This window comes from Aquila chrysaetos, chromosome 22 (genome assembly GCF_900496995.4).
Source record: "Aquila chrysaetos chrysaetos chromosome 22, bAquChr1.4, whole genome shotgun sequence".
NCBI classification, from domain to species: domain Eukaryota; kingdom Metazoa; phylum Chordata; class Aves; order Accipitriformes; family Accipitridae; genus Aquila; species Aquila chrysaetos.
This window is the reverse complement of record NC_044025.1, coordinates 1,344,170-1,360,939: the sequence shown is the minus strand read 5'-3', so window position 1 is coordinate 1,360,939 and position 16,770 is coordinate 1,344,170. Positions and strand designations below refer to the sequence as shown.

At 60.7% G+C, this 16,770-nt stretch overlaps 3 protein-coding genes and 1 pseudogene across 3 annotated transcripts; all 4 read right to left on the bottom strand.

Moving 5' to 3' along the window:
* Positions 1-8: 8 nt before the first annotated feature.
* LOC121232544 (translation initiation factor IF-2-like) lies at positions 9-2,453 on the bottom strand (the record flags this gene model as incomplete). The annotated part of the gene is made up of 1 exon (XM_041119411.1): positions 9-2,453. A coding segment is annotated over exon 1 (948 nt), but the record flags the coding sequence as incomplete, so codon positions are not given.
* A 1,316-nt stretch (positions 2,454-3,769) lies between these two features.
* On the bottom strand, positions 3,770-6,355 carry LOC115334426 (protocadherin beta-15-like). Its single transcript, XM_029998546.1, is given in 6 exon segments — positions 3,770-4,760; positions 4,762-5,088; positions 5,090-5,578; positions 5,580-5,696; positions 5,698-5,751; positions 5,753-6,355. Coding segments are annotated over 6 exon segments (2,442 nt in total). The 3' UTR covers positions 3,770-3,908.
* Positions 6,356-10,061: 3,706 nt separating this feature from the next.
* On the bottom strand, positions 10,062-12,886 carry LOC115334425 (protocadherin beta-15-like). Its single transcript, XM_029998545.1, has one exon. The coding sequence runs from the start codon at positions 12,858-12,860 to the stop codon at positions 10,419-10,421; it is 2,442 nt and encodes an 813-aa protein (XP_029854405.1). The 5' UTR covers positions 12,861-12,886; the 3' UTR covers positions 10,062-10,418.
* A 154-nt stretch (positions 12,887-13,040) lies between these two features.
* LOC115334421 lies at positions 13,041-16,551 on the bottom strand (annotated as a pseudogene).
* Positions 16,552-16,770: the final 219 nt, after the last annotated feature.

Here is a 16,770-nt window from a genome sequence, read left to right as displayed (position 1 = left end):
CGGCTAGGCTCGGCTCGGCTCGGCTCGGCTCGGCTGGCTCGGCTGGCTCGGCTCGGCTCGGCTGGCTCGGCTCGGCTGGCTCGGCTGGCTCGGCTGGCTCGGCCGGGCTGGGCAGGGCCGGGCTGGGCTCGGCCGCCTCCCCGCCCGCAGCCGCTCGGCGCCGCCTTGGCCGGGAGCACCACCCTGCGGCCCGCGGCGGGACTGCGCCCGCCGCCGCCCGCTGCCCGCGCTGCCGGCTCGCCCCGGCACAGGGACCCGCGCGCACACGCGCGGCTGCCGGCCGCTCGCCCGCGTGGGGGCCCCGCGGCAGCACGCGCGCACACCGCGCCGGGGAGGCAAGCGCAGGGAAGGAGCGCCCAGAGCCCTGCGCGGCCGCCGCCTGAGTCCGGGCGCACGGGCAGCGCCGGCAGCTGCCCCGCGTCTTCCCCCGCTCCCCGCTGCCCAGAGCCCGCGGGCAGGCGTGCGCGCCCGGCTCCCGGGAGGCCGCTCCGCGCCCTTCGAGCAACACGGCGGCAAGACGAGCACGAGGCGTTTCCCACGGCACGGCGGGGCGGAGGCTCGGCCCGGAGGGACTGAGCCGCCTTCCCCGGCCGCAGAAACCGGGCGAGAGCCTCCGCCGGGGCAGCCCGCAGGACGCAGCACGGCGCGGCACTACATCTACTCGGGAACGTCGGGCTGAGGACGGGGAACGGAGGCGGGTCCCAGCGAGGCTCAGGCGTGGGCGCGCCCGCCGGCCACCCGGTCCGGAGCCTGAGCGGGACGAGGGGCTGTGCTCCCCGGGTTGCCCTCCCTCTCGCCCGCGGGCTGCGAGCTGCACAGCGGTTCTTCGTGCTTCGTCCTTGCCCGCCCCCGCAGATGCAGCTCTCAGGAGACTTGGAAAGCTCACGCTCGCCCCCCACCTGGCTGCCTTGCAGAGGCCTTTGCACACCCAGGGCCCCTCTTCCCCTCACCTCCATCAAACTGCGCTCTGCCTCAGCCACAAGCTCAGTGCTCAGAAGACCTGCACCGCACCGGCCTGCCAGCAATTCCCTGCTCCCCCTAATTTCCCTGAATGCACCCTAGGCCTCATCTCCAAACTGAAGCAATGTACCCGCTCAACCTTACCTCAGCCCAGGGACAGCACGAGAAAAAAAACCTCCCGGCCCTTTGAAAACTTTGACAGAGCTTTCCCAGAAAGAACCTCTCTGCAAAGACTACTGTCTCCACACAAGCCATTCCATCGTCTTCTTTATTTCACTTTTACACAAAAGGGTATCCCGGTTTACAACGGTACAGCTTATAACTGCAGCACTACACAGCGAGAGGGCTTCCGAATATTCCGTGCCACACTGCCTTCATTCAAACCATCCGTTATTACACATGCGGTGACAGTCTTTTTTCAGAGGAGTACGCAAGACAAGGCTCAAACACAGTGCGCAGAGTAGAAGGAGAAAGGGCAAAAAGGAGAATGCAAACGCTCTAAGACATCGGGATAGGCAAGGAAGGAGAGGTGGTGGAGTGTCTCTCTCTCTCTGTCAGGGAGGGTTTTGCTTGTACAGAGCCCCACAGTTGTGATGATAAGGTCGAGTGCTTGTGCGTAAGGATGAAGGGGAAGGCCAGCAAGGCAGCTATCATGCTGGGAGTCTGTCATAGGCCACCCAACCACGTTGAAGAGGCAGATGAAACATTCTACAAGTGGCTGGCAGTAGTCTCACAATCGTGTGCCCTTGTTCTCACGGGGGACTTCAGCTTTCCGGATGCCTGCTGGAAAGACAACACAGCAGAGGGCAAACAGTCTAGGAGTTCCTGGAGTGTGTGTGGAAGAGAACTTCCTGACACAGCTGGTAGGTGAGCCTACCAGGGGAGGAGCCTCGCTAGACCTACTGTTTACAAACAGGGAAGGACTGGTGGGAGATGTGGTGGTCGGAGGCCGTCTTGGGCTTAGGGACCACAAAACGATAGAATTCTTGATTCTTGGTGAGGTAAGGAAGGGGGTCAGCAAAACCACTACCATGGACTTCCGGAGGGCAAACTTTGGCCTGTTCAGGACACTGGTTGAGAGGGTCCCTTGGGGGACAGTCCTGAAGGGCAAAGGGGTCCAGGAAGGCTGGACGTTCTTCAGGAAGGAAGTCTTAAAGGCTCAGGAGCAGGCTATTCCCATGCGCAGCAAGACGAACCGTCGGGGAAGACGACCGGCCTGGCTGAACAGGGAGCTTTTGCTGGGACTCAGGAAAGAAAGGAGAGTTGACCATCTCTGGAAGAAAGGGCAGGCAACTCAGGAAGAGTATAGGGATCTTGTTAGGTCATGCAGAGAAAGAATTAGAGAGGCAAAAGCTCAGCTAGAACTCAACCTGGCCGCTGTCGTAAGAGATAACAAAAAATGTCTTTACAAATACGTTGGCAACAAAAAGAGAGCCAAGGAGAATATCCATCCTTTATTGGATGCAGAGGGGAACATTGCCACCAAAGATGAGGAGAAGGCTGAGGTACTTAATGCCTTCTTTGCCTCATGTCTTTAATTGTGAGACCAGTTATCCTCAGGGTACTCAGCCCCCTGAGCTGGAAGACAGGGACGGAGAGCAGCATATATCCCCCATAATCCAGGCGGAAGCAGTTAATGACCTGCTACACCACCTGGACACTCCCAAGTCTATGGGACCAGATGCGATCCACCCGAGGGTACTGAGGGAGCTGGCGGAGGAGCTTGCCAAGACACTCTCCGTCATTTATCGCCAGTCCTGGTCAACAGGGGAGGTCCCACACTACTGGAGGCTTGCCAATGTGATGCCCTTTTGCAAGAAGGGTCGGAAGGAGGATCCGGGCAACTACAGGCCTTTCAGCCTGGCCTCGGTACCGGGGAAGATTACGGAGCGGTTCATCTTGAGTGTGCTCACACGGCAGGTGCAGGACAACCAGGGGATCGGGCCCAGCCAGCATGGGTTCATGAAAGGCAGGTCCTGCTCTTGACCAACCTGATCTCCTTCTATGACCACGGGACCCACCTAGTGGATGAGGGGAAGGCTGTGGATGCTGTCTACCTGGACTTTAGTAAGGCCTTTGACACTGTCTCTCACAGCATACTCCTTGAGAAGCTGGCGGCTCATGGCTTAGACAGGTGTACTCTTTGCTGGGTAAAAAACTGGCTGGATGGACGAGCACAGAGAGTTGTGCTGAACAGAGTTAAAACCAGGTGGCGGCCGGTCACAAGTGGTGTTCCCCAGGGCTCGGTTTTGGAGCCAGTTCTCCTTAGTATCTTTATCAACGAACTCGGCCAAGGGATCGAGTGCACCCTCAGTAAGTTTGCAGAGGACACCAAGTTGGGAGGTAGGGCTGATCTTCTCGAGGGTAGGAAGGCTCTACAGAGGGGTCCGGACAGACTGGATCAACGGGCCGAGGCCAACTTGTATGAAGTTCAACAAGGCCAAGTGCCGGGTCCTGCAATTCCGTCACAACAATCCCATGCAGTGCTACAGGCTCGGGGAAGAGTGGCTGGGAAGCTGCCCTCAGGAAAAAGACCTGGGGGTGCTGGTTGACAGCCGGCTGAGTATGAGCCTGCAGTGTGCCCAGGTGGCCAAGAAGGCCAATGGCATGCTGGCCTGTATCAGAAATACAGGTTCAGGGTCTTGCCTAACAGCAAGTGAGACAAGAACTTAGCCGGGGGCCCTGGACCTAACCCCACACGCCAAGCATTTCAGAAAAGGCTGAAACAGAGCTGAAACATGCCGTTGCCTGACTGAGGGAGCCTTAGTTTCCTTTGTTTCTTTTGTTTGGGAGGGGTGACAACCCTTCCTTCTGACTTAGAATTTGTGGGAAATCGGTGATGCCAATGGCAAATGCAGATTTACTCTGGGGGAACCGTTGCCACGTGTTGTAGCCCCGATCCCTTCCCGTCGCGAGGCGTGAAGCCTCTGGCTGTGCTTGACTCCATGCTAGTTGAAGGAAAGACTATTGAACTGTTCCGCAGAGAGCGTCCCTGGGTTGTCTGGTGCCACATCCTCCATGGTGACAGGGCCACGGGAGAATTCTTGTTCATCGCCGGTGCCCCTGCCCATGCCACTGTGCTGCGGTGGCAGGCTGGGGAGGATGGGCTTCAGGAACTTGAACTCACTGTTGCCCGAGCCCGTCGTGAGGCTGATCTCGTAGCAATAGGCGTGGGGCAGGGTCCCCGCAGCGGCCGCGTCAGCCAGGCCACTCTGCAAGTTGCCAGTGCCGTAAAGCACGTGCCCCCCCTTCAGCTCCTTGCTCTTGCACACCTTGCGCGCGATGAAGGCTGCCATGGATGCGAGGAAGAGGACGGAGACGAAGACCAACGAAATGATTAAATAGGTCGTCAGGGAGCCTCCCTCATCCTCCGTGGCCAGGCTGCTGTGTGGTAGGTGCACGTCTGAGAAGTCATTGAGCAGGAGCGCGCTCAGTGCAGCGGTGGCTGACAGCGGTGGCTGCCCGTTGTCTCGCACCAGGACGACGAGCTTCTGCTTCACAGCATCCCTCTCTGTCACCGGCCTCCTCAGTCGCACCTCCCCACTTTGGGCACCCACTGCAAACAGCCCAGGGTCAGTGGCCCTCAGCAGGTGGTACGAGAGCCACGAGTTCTGCCCCGAGTCGGCGTCAACAGCCACCACTTTGGTGACGAGGTACCCCGCTTCAGATGACTTGGGCACCAGCTCGCTGGACGCGGGGCTGCTGTCCTGCGAGGGGTACAGCACCAGTGGCGCATTGTCGTTCTCGTCCACCACAACCAGGCGGACGGTGACGTTGGCACTAAGGGGAGGTGTCCCCTGCATCGGAGGCGCTCACCAAGACCTCGATCTGCCTCACCTGCTCGTAGTCCAGAGGCCGCAGCACAAATACCTGCCCGTTCTCAGAGTTCACGGAGATGCAGGAGCAGGGAGGCCGCTCTGCAGGGTGGGCTGGTGCCAGGGAATACGTCACCTTGGCGTTGGGCCCCTCGTCGGCATCCGAGGCGCTGACGGCTCCAACGAGCACCGTGGGGACGTTGTTCTCACGCACGTACATGGTGTACGATGTCTGGTTGAAGACAGGCACATTGTCATTGACATCGGAGATGTCCACCGTGAAGGTCTGGGTGGTTGTGAGAGGAGGTGACCCCCGCGTCTGCCGCTGTGACAGCGAGGGTGTAACGTGCCGTCTCCTCCCGGTCCAGCGTGCTCACGGTCACCAGCTCATAGTAATTCTTATAGGCCGGCCGCAGGGAGAACAATAGCTGGTCCTCAAGGGCACAGGAGATCTTCCCGTTGGCACCAGCATCCCGGTCCCTGACAGTAAAGAGGGCGACCACCGTCCCGGGTAATGCGTTCTCGGGGAGGGGGCTGCTGAAGGAACTGACCACCACCTCCGGCGCATTGTCGTTCACATCCACCACCTCCACCAACACCTTGCACATTGCCGAGAGGCCCCCGCCATCCGTGGCCCGCACACTGAGCTCGTGATTCTCTGCTGCCTCAAAGTCCAGAGGCTTCGTGAGTCTAATTTCACCGGTCACAGCGTCGATCGCAAACGATGAGTGGCTCTGGCCCACCGCTTGGCTGAACTGATAGGACACCTCCCCGTTAGGTCCTGCATCCCGATCGGTTGCCACCCACGCTGAGAACCACAGAGCCCTCCGCTGCATTTTCCAAAACCTGCCCAATGTACAGCTCCTGCGTGAAGACGGGAGCATTGTCATTTGCATCTAGCACGACAATGCGGATTTGGGTGGGTCCCGCTCCTAGGCGGAGAGCCTCCGTCCACGGCAATGAGGCTGAAAGCCCACCTCCGCCTCCTCCTCTCTGTCCAGCGGCTTTTCCAAGACCAGTTCTACATACTTCTTGCCCTTAATCCGACTCCCATAGGAGACACTAAAGTATTCGTTCTGGGGTGCAATGCTGTAAGCCTGGATGCTGTTGCTGCCAACATCCAGGTCCCGAGCCCCCTCCAGCGGGAAACGCGAGCCCGGGTTGCTGGTTTCCGGGATTTTAAAAGTGACTTGTTCCTCCGGGAAAACGGGCGAGTGGTCATTGATGTCCTCCACGGCCACCTCGACCCGAAAGAACTGCAGGGGGTTCGCCAGCAGCAGCTCGAAGGGGAGCGTGCACGTAGCGGACTGCCCGCAGAGCTCCTCCCGGTCCAGCCTCTCCGCCACTACGAGGCGGCCGGTGCCGCGGTCTAAGCGAAAGTGCTGCCGGCCGTCCTCCGAGGCCAGGCGGGCGCGGCGAGCCGAGAGCTGCGCCGGGGCCAGCCCCGCGTCCTCCGCCACGTTGGCTACCACGGAGCCGCTCTCCCCCTCCTCGGCTACGGAGTAGCGGATGGGCTCGGCGCGAGCGTGCGGCAGGGAGAGGAAAGCAGAGAGACAAAGCACTTGCCTTGCGATCGCCATGTCGGGGGGGGCGGACAGCCTCCGTCTCGCGGATCGCCCGCGCAGTCCTCCGCGGAAAGCGGCGCCCGGCAGCAGCGCGGCGGGGCGGGCCGGCGGGCGGGCGGGCGCCCTCCCTCTCGCCGAGTCCGGCCGGCGGCTCGGCTCGGCTAGGCTCGGCTCGGCTCGGCTCGGCTCGGCTGGCTCGGCTGGCTCGGCTCGGCTCGGCTGGCTCGGCTCGGCTGGCTCGGCTGGCTCGGCTGGCTCGGCCGGGCTGGGCAGGGCCGGGCTGGGCTCGGCCGCCTCCCCGCCCGCAGCCGCTCGGCGCCGCCTTGGCCGGGAGCACCACCCTGCGGCCCGCGGCGGGACTGCGCCCGCCGCCGCCCGCTGCCCGCGCTGCCGGCTCGCCCCGGCACAGGGACCCGCGCGCACACGCGCGGCTGCCGGCCGCTCGCCCGCGTGGGGGGCCCCGCGGCAGCACGCGCGCACACCGCGCCGGGGAGGCAAGCGCAGGGAAGGAGCGCCCAGAGCCCTGCGCGGCCGCCGCCTGAGTCCGGGCGCACGGGCAGCGCCGGCAGCTGCCCCGCGTCTTCCCCCGCTCCCCGCTGCCCAGAGCCCGCGGGCAGGCGTGCGCGCCCGGCTCCCGGGAGGCCGCTCCGCGCCCTTCGAGCAACACGGCGGCAAGACGAGCACGAGGCGTTTCCCACGGCACGGCGGGGCGGAGGCTCGGCCCGGAGGGACTGAGCCGCCTTCCCCGGCCGCAGAAACCGGGCGAGAGCCTCCGCCGGGGCAGCCCGCAGGACGCAGCACGGCGCGGCACTACATCTACTCGGGAACGTCGGGCTGAGGACGGGGAACGGAGGCGGGTCCCAGCGAGGCTCAGGCGTGGGCGCGCCCGCCGGCCACCCGGTCCGGAGCCTGAGCGGGACGAGGGGCTGTGCTCCCCGGGTTGCCCTCCCTCTCGCCCGCGGGCTGCGAGCTGCACAGCGGTTCTTCGTGCTTCGTCCTTGCCCGCCCCCGCAGATGCAGCTCTCAGGAGACTTGGAAAGCTCACGCTCGCCCCCCACCTGGCTGCCTTGCAGAGGCCTTTGCACACCCAGGGCCCCTCTTCCCCTCACCTCCATCAAACTGCGCTCTGCCTCAGCCACAAGCTCAGTGCTCAGAAGACCTGCACCGCACCGGCCTGCCAGCAATTCCCTGCTCCCCCTAATTTCCCTGAATGCACCCTAGGCCTCATCTCCAAACTGAAGCAATGTACCCGCTCAACCTTACCTCAGCCCAGGGACAGCACGAGAAAAAAACCTCCCGGCCCTTTGAAAACTTTGACAGAGCTTTCCCAGAAAGAACCTCTCTGCAAAGACTACTGTCTCCACACAAGCCATTCCATCGTCTTCTTTATTTCACTTTTACACAAAAGGGTATCCCGGTTTACAACGGTACAGCTTATAACTGCAGCACTACACAGCGAGAGGGCTTCCGAATATTCTGTGCCACACCGCCTTCATTCAAACCATCCGTTATTACACATGCGGTGACAGTCTTTTTTCAGAGGAGTAGGCAAGACAAGGCTCAAACACAGTGCGCAGAGTAGAAGGAGAAAGGGCAAAAAGGAGAACGCAAACGCTCTAAGACGTCAGGATAGGCATCGGGATAGGCAAGGAAGGAGAGGTGGTGGAGTGTCTCTCTCTCTCTGTCAGGGAGGGTTTTGCTTGTACAGAGCTCCACAGTTGTGATGATAAGGTCGAGTGCTTGTGCGTAAGGATGAAGGGGAAGGCCAGCAAGGCAGCTATCGTGCTGGGAGTCTGTCATAGGCCACCCAACCACGTTGAAGAGGCAGATGAAACATTCTACAAGTGGCTGGCAGTAGTCTCACAATCGTGTGCCCTTGTTCTCACGGGGGGACTTCAGCTATCCGGATGCCTGCTGGAAAGACAACACAGCAGAGGGCAAACAGTCTAGGAAGTTCCTGGAGTGTGTGTGGAAGAGAACTTCCTGACACAGCTGGTAGGTGAGCCTACCAGGGGAGGAGCCTCGCTAGACCTACTGTTTACAAACAGGGAAGGACTGGTGGGAGATGTGGTGGTCAGAGGCCGTCTTGGGCTTAGGGACCACAAAACGATAGAATTCTCGGTTCTTGGTGAGGTAAGGAAGGGGGTCAGCAAAACCACTACCATGGACTTCGGGAGGGTAAACTTTGGCCTGTTCAGGACACTGGTTGAGAGGGTCCCTTGGGGGACAGTCCTGAAGGGCAAAGGGGTCCAGGAAGGCTGGACGTTCTTCAGGAAGGAAGTCTTAAAGGCTCAGGAGCAGGCTATTCCCATGCGCAGCAAGACGAACCGTTGGGGAAGACAACCGGCCTGGCTGAACAGGGAGCTTTTGCTGGGACTCAGGAAAGAAAGGAGAGTTGACCATCTCTGGAAGAAAGGGCAGGCAACTCAGGAAGAGTATAGGGATCTTGTTAGGTCATGCAGAGAGAGAATTAGAGAGGCAAAAGCTCAGCTAGAACTCAACCTGGCCGCTGTCGTAAGAGATAACAAAAAATGTCTTTACAAATACGTTGGCAACAAAAAGAGAGCCAAGGAGAATATCCATCCTTTATTGGATGCAGAGGGGAACATTGCCACCAAAGATGAGGAGAAGGCTGAGGTACTTAATGCCTTCTTTGCCTCTGTCTTTAATAGTGAGACCAGTTATCCTCAGGGTACTCAGCCCCCTGAGCTGGAAGACAGGGACGGAGAGCAGCATATATCCCCCATAATCCAGGCGGAAGCAGTTAATGACCTGCTACACCACCTGGACACCCCCAAGTCTATGGGACCGGATGCGATCCACCCGCGGGTACTGAGGGAGCTGGCGGAGGAGCTTGCCAAGACACTCTCCATCATATATCGTCAGTCCTGGTCAACAGGGGAGGTCCCACACCACTGGAGGCTTGCCAATGTGATGCCCTTTTGCAAGAAGGGTCGGAAGGAGGATCCGGGCAACTACAGGCCTTTCAGCCTGGCCTCGGTACCGAGGAAGATTACGGAGCGGTTCATCTTGAGTGTGCTCACACGGCAGGTGCAGGACAACCAGGGGATCGGGCCCAGCCAGCATGGGTTCATGAAAGGCAGGTCCTGCTCTTGACCAACCTGATCTCCTTCTATGACCACGGGACCCACCTAGTGGATGAGGGGAAGGCTGTGGATGCTGTCTACCTGGACTTTAGTAAGGCCTTTGACACTGTCTCTCACAGCATACTCCTTGAGAAGCTGGCGGCTCATGGCTTAGTCAGGTGCACTCTTTGCTGGGTAAAAAAACTGGCTGGATGGACGAGCACAGAGAGTTGTGCTGAACAGAGTTAAAACCAGGTGGCGGCCGGTCACAAGTGGTGTTCCCCAGGGCTCGGTTTTGGAGCCAGTTCTCCTTAGTATCTTTATCAACGAACTCGGCCAAGGGATCGAGTGCACCCTCAGTAAGTTTGCAGAGGACACCAAGTTGGGAGGTAGGGCTGATCTTCTCGAGGGTAGGAAGGCTCTACAGAGGGGTCCGGACAGACTGGATCAACGGGCCGAGGCCAATTGTATGAAGTTCAACAAGGCCAAGTGCCGGGTCCTGCAATTCCGTCACAACAATCCCATGCAGTGCTACAGGCTCGGGGAAGAGTGGCTGGGAAGCTGCCCTCAGAAAAAGACCTGGGGGTGCTGGTTGACAGCCGGCTGAGTATGAGCCTGCAGTGTGCCCAGGTGGCCAAGAAGGCCAATGGCATGCTGGCCTGTATCAGAAATACAGGTTCAGGGTCTTGCCTAACAGCAAGTGAGACAAGAACTTAGCCGGGGGCCCTGGACCTAACCCCACACGCCAAGCATTTCAGAAAAGGCTGAAACAGAGCTGAAACATGCCGTTGCCTGACTGAGGGAGCCTTAGTTTCCTTTGTTTCTTTAGTTTGGGAGGGGGAGACAACCTTTCTTCTGACTTAGAATTTGTGGGAAATTGGTGATGCCAATGGCAAATGCAGATTTACTCTGGGGGAACCGTTGCCACGTGTTGTAGCCCCGATCCCTTCCCGTCGCGAGGCGTGAGGCCTCTGGCTGTGCTTGACTCCATGCTAGTTGAAGGAAAGACTATTGAACTGTTCCGCAGAGAGCGTCCCTGGGTTGTCTGGTGCCACATCCTCCATGGTGACAGGGCCACGGGAGAATTCTTGTTCATCGCCGGTGCCCCTGCCCATGCCACTGTGCTGCGGTGGCAGGCTGGGGAGGATGGGCTTCAGGAACTTGAACTCACTGTTGCCCGAGCCCGTCGTGAGGCTGATCTCGTAGCAATAGGCGTGGGGCAGGGTCCCCGCAGCGGCCGCGTCAGCCAGGCCACTCTGCAAGTTGCCAGTGCCGTAAAGCACGTGCCCCCCCTTCAGCTCCTTGCTCTTGCACACCTTGCGCGCGATGAAGGCTGCCATGGATGCGAGGAAGAGGATGGAGACGAAGACCAACGAAATGATTAAATAGGTCGTCAGGGAGCCTCCCTCATCCTCCGTGGCCAGGCTGCTGTGTGGTAGGTGCACGTCTGAGAAGTCATTGAGCAGGAGCGCGCTCAGTGCAGCGGTGGCTGACAGCGGTGGCTGCCCATTGTCTCGCACCAGGACGACGAGCTTCTGCTTCACAGCATCCCTCTCTGTCACCGGCCTCCTCAGTCGCACCTCCCCACTTTGGGCACCCACTGCAAACAGCCCAGGGTCAGTGGCCCTCAGCAGGTGGTACGAGAGCCACGAGTTCTGCCCCGAGTCGGCGTCAACAGCCACCACTTTGGTGACGAGGTACCCCGCTTCAGATGACTTGGGCACCAGCTCGCTGGACGCGGGGCTGCTGTCCTGCGAGGGGTACAGCACCAGTGGCGCATTGTCGTTCTCGTCCACCACAACCAGGCGGACGGTGACGTTGGCACTAAGGGGAGGTGTCCCTGCATCGGAGGCGCTCACCAAGACCTCGATCTGCCTCACCTGCTCGTAGTCCAGAGGCCGCAGCACAAATACCTGCCCGTTCTCAGAGTTCACGGAGATGCAGGAGCAGGGAGGCCGCTCTGCAGGGTGGGCTGGTGCCAGGGAATACGTCACCTTGGCGTTGGGCCCCTCGTCGGCATCCGAGGCGCTGACGGCTCCAACGAGCACCGTGGGGACGTTGTTCTCACGCACGTACATGGTGTACGATGTCTGGTTGAAGACAGGCACATTGTCATTGACATCGGAGATGTCCACCGTGAAGGTCTGGGTGGTTGTGAGAGGAGGTGACCCCGCGTCTGCCGCTGTGACAGCGAGGGTGTAACGTGCCGTCTCCTCCCGGTCCAGCGTGCTCACGGTCACCAGCTCATAGTAATTCTTATAGGCCGGCCGCAGGGAGAACAATAGCTGGTCCTCAAGGGCACAGGAGATCTTCCCGTTGGCACCAGCATCCCGGTCCCTGACAGTAAAGAGGGCGACCACCGTCCCGGGTAATGCGTTCTCGGGGAGGGGGCTGCTGAAGGAACTGACCACCACCTCCGGCGCATTGTCGTTCACATCCACCACCTCCACCAACACCTTGCACATTGCCGAGAGGCCCCCGCCATCCGTGGCCCGCACACTGAGCTCGTGATTCTCTGCTGCCTCAAAGTCCAGAGGCTTCGTGAGTCTAATTTCACCGGTCACAGCGTCGATCGCAAACGATGAGTGGCTCTGGCCCACCGCTTGGCTGAACTGATAGGACACCTCCCCGTTAGGTCCTGCATCCCGATCGGTTGCCACCACGCTGAGAACCACAGAGCCCTCCACTGCATTTTCCAAAACCTGCCCAACATACAACTTCTGTGTGAAGACGGGAGCATTGTCATTTGCATCTAGCACGACAATGCGGATTTGGGTGGTCCCGCTCCTAGGCGGAGAGCCTCCATCCACGGCAATGAGGCTGAAACCCACCTCCGCCACCTCCTCTCTGTCCAGCAGCTTTTCCAAGACCAATTCCACATATTTGTCATCCTCACTCTGACTCCCATAGGAGACACTAAAGTATTCGTTCCGGGGTGCAACGATGTAAGCCTGGATGCTGTTGCTGCCAACATCCAGGTCCCGAGCCCCCTCCAGCGGGAAACGCGAGCCCGGGTCGCTCCTTTCCAGGATCTTAAAAGTGACTTGTTCCTCCGGGAAAGCGGGCGAGTGGTCATTGATGTCCTCCACGGCCACCTCGACCCGAAAGAACTGCAGGGGGTTCGCCAGCAGCAGCTCGAAGGGGAGCGTGCACGTAGCGGACTGCCCGCAGAGCTCCTCCCGGTCCAGCCTCTCCGCCACTACGAGGCGGCCGGTGCCGCGGTCTAAGCGAAAGTGCTGCCGGCCGTCCTCCGAGGCCAGGCGGGCGCGGCGAGCCGAGAGCTGCGCCGGGGCCAGCCCCGCGTCCTCCGCCACGTTGGCTACCACGGAGCCGCTCTCCCCCTCCTCGGCTACGGAGTAGCGGATGGGCTCGGCGCGAGCGTGCGGCAGGGAGAGGAAAGCAGAGAGACAAAGCACTTGCCTTGCGATCGCCATGTCGGGGGGGCGGACAGCCTCCGTCTCGCGGATCGCCCGCGCAGTCCTCCGCGGGAAGCGGCGCCCGGCAGCAGCGCGGCGGGGCGGGCCGGCGGGCGGGCGGGCGCCCTCCCTCTCGCCGAGTCCGGCCGGCGGCTCGGCTCGGCTGGCTCGGCTCGGCTGGCTCGGTTGGCTCGGCTCGGCTCGGCTCGGCTCAGCTCGGCTGGCTCGGCTGGCTCGGCTGGCTCGGCCGGGCTGGGCAGGGCCGGGCTGGGCTCGGCCGCCTCCCCGCCCGCAGCCGCTCGGCGCCGCCTTGGCCGGGAGCACCACCCTGCGGCCCGCGGCGGGACTGCGCCCGCCGCCGCCCGCTGCCCGCGCTGCCGGCTCGCCCCGGCACAGGGACCCGCGCGCACACGCGCGGCTGCCGGCCGCTCGCCCGCGTGGGGGCCCCGCGGCAGCACGCGCGCACACCGCGCCGGGGAGGCAAGCGCAGGGAAGGAGCGCCCAGAGCCCTGCGCGGCCGCCGCCTGAGTCCGGGCGCACGGGCAGCGCCGGCAGCTGCCCCGCGTCTTCCCCCGCTCCCCGCTGCCCAGAGCCCGCGGGCAGGCGTGCGCGCCCGGCTCCCGGGAGGCCGCTCCGCGCCCTTCGAGCAACACGGCGGCAAGACGAGCACGAGGCGTTTCCCACGGCACGGCGGGGCGGAGGCTCGGCCCGGAGGGACTGAGCCGCCTTCCCCGGCCGCAGAAACCGGGCGAGAGCCTCCGCCGGGGCAGCCCGCAGGTCGCAGCACGGCGCGGCACTACATCTACTCGGGAACGTCGGGCTGAGGACGGGGAACGGAGGCGGGTCCCAGCGAGGCTCAGGCGTGGGCGCGCCCGCCGGCCGCCCGGTCCGGCGCCTGAGCGGGACGAGGGGCTGTGCTCCCCGGGTTGCCTTCCCTCTCGCCCGCGGGCTGCGAGCTGCACAGCGGTTCTTCGTCCTTGCCCGCCCTGGCCTCAGCGCCTCTTTGCTGACTGTGCAGGTCGGGCCTCAGGAACTGTAATGCACTCCTCTCCAAGCCGCTGCTTAGACATGCTTCATAGCAGTAAGCCGGCAACAGAGTGTCCGTGTTGGCCACATCCTTGTGGCCGGTGGCAAAGTCACCATCAGTGTAGCAGCTGGCAGAGGGAGTCGCAAGGCGTGCCCAGAGGCAAGCCTTGCAGAGCTTGTCCACTGAAAAGGTGAGGACAGGCAGGAGGAAGAACAACCAGACATAGCCCAGGGAGGTGATGAGATAGGTTGTGAGCAGGTCCTCCACCGCCGCCTGTGGCTGCTGCCTCCCCACAGGAGCGTTGGAGAGCTGGAGGAAGGCGTCGGAGAAGCCGTCCACCAGCGCAATGCTGAGGGTGGCTGTGGCGGAACACGGCAGCTGCCCGCGGTCTCACACCAGCACAACAAGCCTCTGCTGGGGTGTGTCACTCTCTGCCATGGCCCGTGCCATACACACCTCGCCGCTGTGCAGCCCCACGTGGAACAGCCCCAGCTCCATCTCCTTGGCCAACTCGTGCAATAGCCACGCGTTCTGCCCTGCGTCCGCATCCACCACCACTACCTTGGCCACCAGGTAGACCTCCCACGCCCAGCGCGGCACCAGCTCGCCCGCCGCCGCGTTGTTGTCGGGGGCGGGTGCAGCACAACGGGCACATTGTCGTTCTCGTCCCGCACCACCATGTGTAGCACCACCTGTGTGCTGAGTGGCAGCGAGCCACCGTCAGCAGCGCGCATCTCAAGCTCGAAGGCACGCACCTCCTCATAGTCCAGCAGGCAGAGCGCCCGCATGGTTCCGCTCTCCGCATCCATGGACATGAACGATGCCACAGCGGGCACTCCCAGTGGGAGCAGTCCCATCGAGTATCTCACGTGGGCATTTTTTCCCATGTTGGCATCCGTGGCAGTCAGGCAGCCTAAGCTTGTCCCTGCAGGCTCATTTTCACTCAGCACCATGGTGTAAACAGCCTGGATGAAGGTGGGTGCATTGTCGTTCATGTCCAAGAGTTGTAACAGCAGCTTCTTGGATGCTGAGAGCGTGGGGGAGCCCTCGTCATAATCCCACGCTGTCACATTGTACTCCACCACCTCCTCCCCATCCAGCGCCTCCGATGTCACCAGCACATACACGTCAGCAGCCAGCAGCCTGATGCTAAAGGGCTGCTTGCCTGGCAGCTCACACCTCGTCATGCTGTTGTCCACCAAGTCCTGGTCACGCACGTTGAAGAGGGCCATGATGGTGTTCGGCAGGGCAGCTTCGGAGAGGGTGCTGGTGAGGGAGGTGATGATCACCTTGGGGGCGTTGTCGTTCACATCCTCCACTTGCACCTCCACCTTGCAGTGTGTGAAGAGGCCCCCCTCCATCTGTGGCCTGGACGTCTATCTTGTAGGTCTTTGTTTCTTCATAATCCACTGGCTTTTTGAGTCGAATCTGCCCTGTCTCTGGATTTATTTTAAATGTCTGGTGATTTCCCTCTGAATTTGGGATGATGGAATAGGCTATCTCTCCATTCGTTCCTGAGTCTAAATCATTAGCAGACACCACCACCACTGGGGTGTCCTCGGCGCTATTTTCTAATACTTGGACTTTATACAGACTATGGGTAAATACTGGGATGTTGTCATTTATATCCAGGACTACCACATGGATTAAGGCTGTACCAGAGCACAGTGGAGACCCACCATCCAGAGCCGTGACACTGAAAGCCACTTCTGCCTGCTGCTTCCAGTCCAGGGCTCGGTCCAACACCAGCTTGGCGTACCTCCTGCCATCACTCCACCTCCACGTGTAGATCTGGAAATAGTCATTTGAGCTGATACTGTAATGCTGAAGACTGTTGTTCCCCACTTCTGGATCCTGAGCACCTTCCAACAAAAACTGAGCCTCCAGCATTTCACTTTCCGGGATCTTTAAAATTATCTCTTTATTTAAGAACACAGAAGCGTGATCACTTATGTTGGTGAAGCTTACCTCAGCTCGGAAGGACTGCAGTGGGCTTTCCAGCAGCACCTCAAAACGCGCCAGGCAGGGCTCGCTCTGTCTGCACAGCTCCTCCCGGTTCATCTGCTCTCGCACCACCAAATCCCCGGTGTGTTGGTTCAGCTGTAAATACTGCTTTACTCCTCCAGAACGAGCCGAGCCTCTCAAGCCGATAATTCCTCACCAGTCAGTCCCAAATCCTTTAGCGATATTCGCCACAAAGGAGCTTCTCTCCGCCTCTTCGGGCACAGAGTACCGGGTGGTTTCTGCTCTCATCCCCGGCACACAGAGGAGAAGAATCAGAGCCACCGCTCGCCCTGGGAGCCGTTCCTCGCTCTTCCTCAGCTCCATCCCTCCCAGCGAACCGATCTCCTACTCCTGTGAGCTGGATGGAGCTGTCGATCCAGCCTGCTGGCGCCTGAGCAGAGCAGCCCCTGATGATGCAGCCCCGCAGTCCCGGGGGCGGTGGAGGTAGGAGCTGCGCGGAGCCTCCGCGCCTCTGCGGTCAGCAGCGGCACCAGGCGGCCGACCTGCAGAAGGACGCGGAGATTTCCCAGGGCAAAGACTGCAGAACAGAAAGAAACCGCTGTCTTTGTTCCCAGGTCAGGGCATACAGATTTAACTGCCCATACAATCCTGTTCAAAGTATGGGCATCACTTGAAGGAGCAGTGCTTCAAATAGAAGCCTTTTATTTGAAAAAGAGATTTATTTTAAGCTGCTTTTTCTGATGTCCCTCCCTACAATGGCTTGAACTGTTTATGCAGTGTGAAGAAATTACTTGTAGGCTGTTTAGCTGAAGCAGCTGTGTATTGTTACAGGTGTCCAGCACTGAGAGTCAGCTGGTCGATGAGCCAGGGAAGCGATTGCCGTAGTAATTCTCAGGCCGGTTTCTGGAATGGACCAAGGTTGTTCTCCCAATTCAC